Source organism: Poecilia reticulata, linkage group LG17, assembly GCF_000633615.1.
Source record: "Poecilia reticulata strain Guanapo linkage group LG17, Guppy_female_1.0+MT, whole genome shotgun sequence".
NCBI lineage: Eukaryota > Metazoa > Chordata > Actinopteri > Cyprinodontiformes > Poeciliidae > Poecilia > Poecilia reticulata.
The window spans coordinates 29,960,537-29,969,502 of NC_024347.1; the positions used below are offsets into that span (position 1 = coordinate 29,960,537).

Consider the following 8,966-nt stretch of genomic DNA (forward strand, 5'->3'; position numbering starts at 1 on the left):
AGCCAATCAGAGGATCACGTTACATTGCTGAGCCAATCAGAGGATCACGTTACATTGCTTAGCCAATCAGAGGATCACGTTACATTGCTTAGCCAATCAGTGCTGCGGAGGAGCCCTGATCGAAGGAGCTCCACTCTCAGCATGAATTTGAACTTTTGTGTTTATTTACTTCAGCAAAACTCAGTTTTTATCAAATTCTATAGTCTAAATCTGCTCCTTAGTCGCATCTATTCGGGGTTGCTACTGCCTCTAGTGGCGTGGGGGTGGTAACACAGCTAATATAATTACATTACTAGATCAGAATACCGGGGTGTAAGAAGGGTTCGGTGAATGCGCATATGTAACTGGGGGGTTCGGTACCTCAAAAAAGGTTAAGAACTGATCTAGAGCCATAAAATGAGTCTGAAGAGTCTTTTGGTTTTTATAATCAAATGTTTGTTTTGCTGCAATAACAGATTAGTTTGGAGCTTCATCACTTTAGAGGACAAAGCATAAAAAGTTTGGATGAAAACAGGAGCAGACATTGTGGAGCCACCAGATTATCACCCAGATTATCACCCAGTGAGATGCTTTTTCTTTCTGTTGCTGAAACTTAACCCAAATTTTGTAATTATGCCAAATTTGACAGAAAATACCTTTTAATGAATAGAAACTGAACAGTTCAGAATGATGCTGATTGAACACTGAGGTTATTGTGATGTGAAAATGTTTCTGTCAGATTTACATCCTGTGGGATTAAATTGAAAACTAACAAATTCAGAAGTCTTTGAATGAAATAGCTGTTAGCTTAGCGCAGCGTTGCTACCTAATGAAAAGTTCATTTTGTTGTATCTCCTTGTAACATTTGAAGTTGTGACTTTTGCCCCATATTTTTTCTTTCTCCAGATTATCTCCCAGATTCTCTGCCAGATTATGTCTGGGTTCTGAATTTATTCAACTTTAATTTTAATCATAAAGTCATTATGTTGGTCTGTGCTCAGACTCACCGTGATGATAAAATAAACTCTTCTTCTTCTTCTCCAGATTTCTAGAAAACACCTGAATGTTTTGGACTAGAACCGTTTGGTTTTTAGATTTATTCATAATTTCATCCAGTTGACAATAATTCCTGGATGATGCCGCCATGTTTCTGTGTTGTTGTGTGATAAACACACCTTAAGGTGGACTTTGCTTCCCTGTTAATTAGCCTGTGTGTGTGTGTGTGTGTGTGTGTGTGTCGCAGGGTGACCTGTTGAACCCGTGCCGCTGTGACGGCTCGGTCCGCTACACCCACCAGCAGTGTCTGCTGAAGTGGATCAGTGAACGCGGCTGCTGGACCTGTGAGCTCTGCTGCTACCGCTTCCAGGTCATCGCCATCAACATGAAGACGCCGTGGCAGGTAAACAAGAAGTTTCTGCAGAAACACGGAGCTGCAGCTTAAAGCTCCATGCAGGTTGTGTAAATGAAATGATGAAACGGTTTGTCAGCATCACCGAATTAAACATCCTGACTAATTTACACATAAATTGTCTTTTCAGGTCCTAAAGTGAAAGTCTTAATAGTTTGAGCTGATATTAACTGAGCAGTGATTAAATTATAAAAGATAAAAGTCTGTGTTATGTGTGTTTTCATGTAGATATTAGTGCTCCATGTTGATCTGGGATCTGTTGTTTTTGTATTCTTGATTACATAAAGTTGTGAAATTCAATAAAATAAATAAGAGTATAAGTCATGAAACGACACATATTAGCAGGTTTTTCAGAGTGTAAATAGAACAACTCTTAATTCTCCCATATAAGTGAATTATGTTTATTAATTAGGTGGTTAATCTCTGAAGCCAGCTGGACGTCATTCAGGAGGTTTAAGCAGTTTTACTTTTAATGCATCGTTTTCCTTCTGCCTCACTGCTTTTTGTTGCTACATCAAATAAAACCCCAATAAAATACATTAAAAAACAAGTTTTATTTCCAGTACAGATGAATTAATGTCAGAGACTTGACGTTGTGTGTGTGCGCTGCGCCCTCAGTGGCAGCCCATCACCATCACGCTGGTGGAGAAGGTGCAGATCATCGCCGTGTTCCTCGGCTCCCTCTTCCTGGTGGCCAGCATCTCCTGGCTGCTCTGGTCGGCTCTCAGCCCGCAGGCCGTCTGGCAGCGCCGGGACGTCCTCTTCCAGATCTGCTACGGCATGTACGGCTTCATGGACCTGGTCTGCGTAGGTCCGTCCGCACGCCCAGGAATGACTGGACCATTTTCATGAAATCATTGGTTAGATTTGAATGCATTAATGTGGTTAGCATGACCCGGATGACGGCGGATAAACTCTCTTCATTAGATTCTGTTCCACATTTATATCACTGGAAAACAGGAAGAGATTAATTACAAAATAAAAGTCTAATGGTTTCCTGTGTGTACCTGGTCATTTAAAGAAAATAATTACATTTCCACAATAGAATTTTAGTGATAATTTAAATAATTATGAGAATAAACTGGTATGAGACTAAAGTCAAAATAATACGAGATTTGAGTGATAATATTTTGAGAATAAAGTTGAAATACTGTGAGAATAAATTCATATACATCTTTATTCTCATAAATGTATGATTTATGTTGTGATTGTATTTTTATTTTTTGGCCCTAATCAGTAGTAACGTGGCCCTCAAAGCAAACATTTATTTATTGTGATTTCCTGTCGTTGCAACAGGCCTAATTGTCCACGAGGGGGCAGCAGTGTACAACGTGTTCATGCGCTGGCGGGCCGTGAACCTCCACTGGGACGTCCAGAGTTACGACAAGGCCAAGGACATGGAGGAGACGAGCACCGGCCACTCCTCGCTGGGCCCCAGGACGCTCTGGTTGCCCCTGGCAACCCTCGGGCCCAGCGGGCCGCTGCACCCCACCCAGCTCGGGTCACGGCCGTGGACCTGCCTCTGTCTGGCCCCGTTCTGCCCCGGGCTGGTGCCCGGAAACAGTCTGAGCCAGGACGCCGACTCGGGGGAGGTGGTCATCCGCGTGACGTCGGTCTGAGCCTCGACAGGTGAAACTTTACCTGAACGTTCATCGTGACGTCGGCCTGACCGTTCATCCGCGTGACGTCGGCCTGAACGTTCATCCGCGTGACGTCGGCCTGACCGTTCATCCGCGTGACGTCAGCCTAGGCCTCGGCAGGTGAAACTGTCGTCTGAACGTTCCTGCTTTTATTGGTTGCTGCTTTTCCGGTGTTTCCGATGAGTTGGGCTTGGTGTTTGCCTCCGGGGCCGGTCCCCAAACCAACCTCAGCCAGATAAGGACGGATGTGTTCGGTTGGCACTGTGACGTAACCCTCTCATCCGTCATGAACAGTTTACATGGTAGCATCTAAGACCAAACTGTTGTGTTACATCCGGGTTCTCTGGTACTTTAACGCTTTGACGCCGCATCAGGAAGGTCATTTGAGTCCAACTGTCCTAAAGTCATGTTGGTTCTTTAGGATTTAAATGAAAAAGGTTGAAAAAGTTTAGTGCCAAGAAGTTTTGTCAGAGGGATTCGGACTTTAAGCACTGTGAGCAGAATGACGTCACACCAGAAACTCATTATTTGTTCTTCTCTGAGGAAACGACTTCCTGTTTTGGTTCCTGGGTTTCACCTGTCAGGATGTAATAAAAATGTTTATTTTGCTCAGATTTGAAAAGGCACAATTTGGAGTTTGGTCTTTGACTAGGCCACTGCAACACTTTTATTGCTGTTTTTTTTAGGATTTTTGTCCTACTGACGGTTTCAGCTGTCGGATAAATGGCCTCTCATTTGACGCTTTAATACTTTGTTACACAGAGGAGTCATGGTTGACTCAGCAGCTCCTAAACAATCCCATATCATCATTCTTCCTCCACCGTGCTCGACAGTTGGTATGAGATGTTTTGTGCTAATATTCCAGGTCCAAACATCATAACTTACTGTTCGATCAACGTTGTTCCTGAAGTCTTAAAGTGGCGGTATCGTGTTTTCCAGGCTCATGGTGCCATTTTAGAGCACAATCATGTAGCTATGTTACCTTCAGTTCTTATGAAAATGCTGAATTCGCAATTTAACACCTTGAAATTGGGCCTCTGTCTCTTTAAGAACCTCTTACTCCTTCCAGCACTGCGTCTTCAGGGCTTCATCACAGCAACGCTCCTCCATTATGCTGTTTATAACCGTCCAACCAGGTGTTTGCTAACAGCTGCTACCGCTAGTCTGGAGGAGCAGAGTGGGGAAGCTCCCAGGAGGTTTGTGGGAAAAGACGAAAAAATGTGAGGGTTTTAGGCACACTGAATGGTTGCCATGGAGATTAAAGGATTTCTCAAACATGCGCGAAAGAGTCAAAGCAACACTTCAGGTTTGTTTTCAATGAGAGAAGAAAGTTACAGCATGATGTCAGGCTAAAAAACGTCCATTTTGCATAAAACCGCCCCTTTAAGGCTCATTTTGCCCAGTGTTTTTTAAAATTATCCTTTCATGAACTTTAACTTTCATCCTGCTAGCTGAAAGTTTCTGTGAATATTTTTGGCTCCTGGGATGATTAGCAGCTGCCTTAGATGATTTATTAACGTAATATTTCCCTCCGAACCTGAAACATTTAGGAAACGACCTCATAACTCTTAACACGCCTGTGTGATCCAGACGTAAAGGTGATAAACTCCTGCTTTCACAGACTGTTGAAGCTGCTGCTTCTGATGAGTTCATCTGTGTACTGGAGGTCAGGTTTACATCATTTCACAGCCTGATGAGGAATAGTTTAGTTTATTTATGTCCTGACAGAGAATCTGAATCTCTCTTCATCATAACCTCTCTTCCATCCGAACACCAAAAACAAAACTTGAATCCATCTTAGTAACAATTGAGACGTTTTCTGTATGGAATCAAAGATAACTAAGAGATCTTAGATGGTTTTTCAGTTTAGTTTTTTTTTTTTTAAACCCAGAAGAAATGATCCAAAATCAAATATGCGGGAAGCTGAATTTCATTCCCGCCAAACCCTCGGTGCAATACTGCAGATGGCCACTAGAGACAGGCTGGAGAACATGTGCAGACCGAACTGGATCAGGATCAGAAACAAACGGTTTAAACAAAAGAAGAAGGATGAGATTCAGGAGCTGAGATGGCTTCAATGAGCACAAACTGACGTCAGGATGGTGTCGATTTTAATTTATGTCACTGTTTTCCTTCATTGGCTGGGATGTGCTGCTATAGCAACGCTCAGTTGACATAAATAAATGGGATAAATGAGACGTTTGGGGGCGCTGGGTTTCTGGTTCTGGGGGATTTTGGATCATTTTGGTTCTTTTGGTGCCTTAAGAGGCTGAATATTAACGTCTCATTGTGCAGCACAGATATGACTTGAATGTGACTGTATTTGTTTCCTTTGTATGTAACCTGGTTGTAATGTATAAAGAATGTTTGTACACACAGAGTGAGTTACTTTCTTTAAACTGTGAGATGGAAAACATGGAGAACCAGATCCGATCAAAACGATCCAGATTATTTCCACTGATTATTTCTGATGCTAAAAAGTTTGCATTTTACTTAAAAAAAAAAAAAAAATCCTGGAAAATTTGAGAAAACTGCTCCACTTTTCCTTGCAGAATAGTTTTAACCCGGCTGTTTGTTTTTAGCCTGCTTCATGTCAGACTGATGTGATCAGTGAAGCTGAGATCAGGGCATAAGACAAACTTCAGGTAATTTAACTTATTCATGATTTAACAGGTAAAGGGAACAAATGTCCACTCATTCCAGGTGAGTTTGTTTAGTATTTTTCATTTTAAAACTGATTTTTTTTTTTATCTGGATATGTTCGTCAGATGTTTTTTTTTTTTTTTTTTTTTTTGAAAGAAAAAAAAACTGAAAAAATTTGTAAGGAGAAACTTTTTCACTTCACGTTTTCATCCAGTCCAATGAAGAACACACAGCCAACATGGAGACAAAACTGCTCCCATCTCCGGACTAAGTTAATATTCTGTAAACATGCTTAGTTTACTTCATCAAAGAATGTCCTAAATCAAGAACTTAGCAAAAACATGCTGAATTCTGCACGTTTGCTCTTCCATTTGGGATTCAGCTGCTTCTCAAAACAAACTAAACGCTTTAAAAAAAAAAAAAAAACAAAAACGAGCCGTTTCAAAAACATCTGGAACGTCACAAATCAGCAGGTCCTGCCCGTTACCTAGCAACCCCGGCGGAGCTACGCCGTAACCTAGCAACCAAAGCTGAGCTCCGGCGTTCGGTCTGCTGGTTTCCCCCGCTGTGTGCGCTGAACCACGGCTGCTGGTTGTTGACTCACCGTCTGGCTGCGGTTTGTTCAGAGATGTTCGGCTGTATGATTGCGGATCAGTTTGCGGCCATTTAACATGCGAGTGTGAAGGTTGAGTTTGGGGGGCGTGGCCAGCAGCAGCTGATTTGGATTTAAAGTGACAGAAACCCTAAAACTCATTCTGAAACTCTTTTCAATGCATCTGCAAAATTGTAAAACCAACCTGAACACATTTGAAAAAATAAGTCAGTTTTTTTCCAGATTGTAATAAAACGTCTGACTAAATATTTTTATTTATTTATTGTAAATCAACACATAATTCTAATTCATATTCTAACACATAATGATAATTCAGATTTAAAAAGATACAAAAAAAGATACAAGAAAAAAAAATGCTGGGATAATAAATCAGAAGGCAAAAACCTGAAATGTACAGTCCACATGATTATATCACATATAATATATATTTATATATTACATTACACATTCTACCAAAAACCAATCTGCATGTAAAACAGGAAGTGTACAGAATTTACAACAAGGCACTGAACAGTGCGGCAGGAACCTGCAGGTCTTGGTCTTTGGATGGATCTGCCGCCCGCGGAGCTCCAGGGAAACGTGGGAATGCTGCGCTGCCGAACCGGGTCCGGTGGAGCGGCTCGGTCCAGCTGAAGCAAAAACTGCACCACAGTTACCATAACAGTTACTTTACCCATGTTTACCACAATGTTTCCAAGTTTTTACCACTAATTTAGGAACTTTTCCTTTCGCTTTAACATTTGGGAACTGGCTGCTTTGCACGAGGGAGAAGTTCCTGAGCCTGAGCCGCTTGTGCAGCTGGACCGGTTCAGAAACATCGGAGCACCGTTTTTATTCCTCAGCAGAACCTCGGACCCGATCGGAGTTCATCCGGATGGAAACAGGCACTTGTGATTTCTTCATTGTCTGCAGTTATAAAAGAACCAGAACCAGATTCAGGGCTGTTCTTTAGTTTGGGACGGGAAAGGAAAATACATTCAAACAGTCTGATCTCTAAAGAAACACGCAGGACAGTAACGTAACGTCTCAGGTCTTCTTGTCTTTCCCATATTGAAGAGTGAGACGCGATGAGAACCGGTTTTCTTTGGTAGCTTTTGTCCCATTCTTTTTTTTCTTTTGGATAACATTCAGCCTCTTTCAGAAAGTCTTCCTCCTGCTCTGTGGGAGCCTCGCTGGAACTGGACCGAACCACAATCCGCCTCAATAAAAGCATCATTTCAGGTGGTCCAGACGGAAAATGTTACGTTTTTCTGATTCATTTTATTCCGGACTGATTGTTGATAAGAAGCACTTCCAGGTGGAAATACTCAGTCTGTGTAGAGACGAGACGCTTTGGTCTGAGCTCCGGTTTCCATGGAGACTCCCAGCAGGACGTGGACCCGGTGGAGAAACCTCAGAGTCGTTCCGCCATGTTGGGAAACCTTCAGAGCCCTGCGGGCCGGTACCTGAGTGAAGCTGGACCCGCCTTCTCTAAATGAAACCTCAAATGTTTCTGCAGCAGCAATAATTAAGCGATGATGTCTGGTGACATCTGGGAACTCTTTTCTTTTAAAAATCTTAAGAATTATAATGTTTTGATGCATAAATCAGCACAAACGCAGCACAATTAATTTATATCAATTTGTCTGATTTTGTTAGAGGGCAGGTTGACCTCTAGTGACCTCTGAATTAATTTCTATCAGTTTTGTTCATGCGTGGGGTCAGAGGTCGGTAGGCTGATTTCTGTTGACCTCTGGAAACATCTTTTTTTTTTAAAAATTATTATTAAAATGGCATCAACAAAAACATTCCTGCACAAATGCAGCAAATTAACTTTCATCCTTTCTGTCTGATTTAATGTTGGGCTAAAGATGGCAGCTTCATCTCTGGGGACTATTTTTTTCTTAAAAATTATAACAAAAACAAAATGCAGCACAAACGTTTGACACCTATTTCATATAACGTGAGGAAGGAGCGGGCCCAGGTTCTGGACTCGGTTCGGTTCTGGCCTCACCAGGCGCTGCATTTGCTCTCGTGGCTGCTGACCGACTGACTGTTGCTGTAGCGCTTCTTCACGATCATGCTGATGTACGCCTTCATGAGCTTGGCGATGTCCATGACCTGCAGGGGGCGACAGAGAGAGAGAGAGCGACCGTGAGCCACAGGAAGCTTTTCACAGGAGGCCATCGGCGCCGGCCATCGGCACCGACCATCTGGGTCTCGAACACCAGCTCCCGGCCCTCCACGGCGATCTTGTAGGCGTTGGGCAGCGGCGCGCCGAAGGACAGGATGAGCTCGTAGGGGAAAACCTCCAGGGGCCACGGCTCGCCACGCTTGTACACGGAGATGGACTCCCGGCTCACGCCGAGCCACAGCTCCGCCGGGAACGCTCCGTCACGGCTCTGGAACCACAGAGGTCAGAAGGGGTCACAGCCGCTCCGGCTCCACTGCTGTCAGCAGGCCGACGATTTCATCTTTAGTATAATCACATGACGAATGACGGCTAAAATAAATCGGATAAAATAACTAGAACTCCGTGAAGTCGGTTCACATCTCGCCTTGTGTTAAAAACACAGATTACAGCTTCACAGATTATCAACAGATGGAATTTAAAAAAGCACACAAAGCAGACATTATGGACTGGGACTACTGGGATTACTGGGATTACAGGGACTACTGGGATTACAGGGACTACTGGGATTAC

At 43.0% G+C, this 8,966-nt stretch overlaps 2 protein-coding genes across 4 annotated transcripts in view; one reads left to right on the top strand and one right to left on the bottom strand.

Moving 5' to 3' along the window:
* Positions 1–4,306, top strand: part of marchf11 (membrane-associated ring finger (C3HC4) 11) — an 18,851-nt gene extending 14,545 nt beyond the window's left edge. For both annotated transcript variants that reach the window (XM_008434786.2, XM_017309985.1), the window contains 3 exons: positions 1,223–1,378; positions 2,006–2,198; positions 2,684–4,306. In XM_008434786.2, coding sequence (XP_008433008.1) covers positions 1,223–1,378; positions 2,006–2,198; positions 2,684–3,006 — 672 coding nt within the window. In that variant the 3' untranslated portion in view covers positions 3,007–4,306. The remainder of the gene's footprint in view (positions 1–1,222; positions 1,379–2,005; positions 2,199–2,683) is intronic.
* Positions 4,307–6,515: 2,209 nt separating this feature from the next.
* The window catches only part of myo10 (myosin X), a 101,227-nt gene continuing 98,776 nt past the window's right edge, over positions 6,516–8,966 (bottom strand). Inside the window, exons 40-42 of one of the 2 annotated variants that reach the window (XM_017309984.1) lie at positions 8,473–8,664; positions 8,277–8,383; positions 6,516–7,189 (exon numbers count right to left, since the gene is read on the bottom strand). In XM_017309984.1, coding sequence (XP_017165473.1) covers position 7,189; positions 8,277–8,383; positions 8,473–8,664 — 300 coding nt within the window. In that variant the 3' untranslated portion in view covers positions 6,516–7,188. Of the gene's footprint in view, positions 7,190–7,523; positions 8,384–8,472; positions 8,665–8,966 lie in introns of those variants that run through there. The other variant, XM_008434789.2, reaches the window with a different exon arrangement.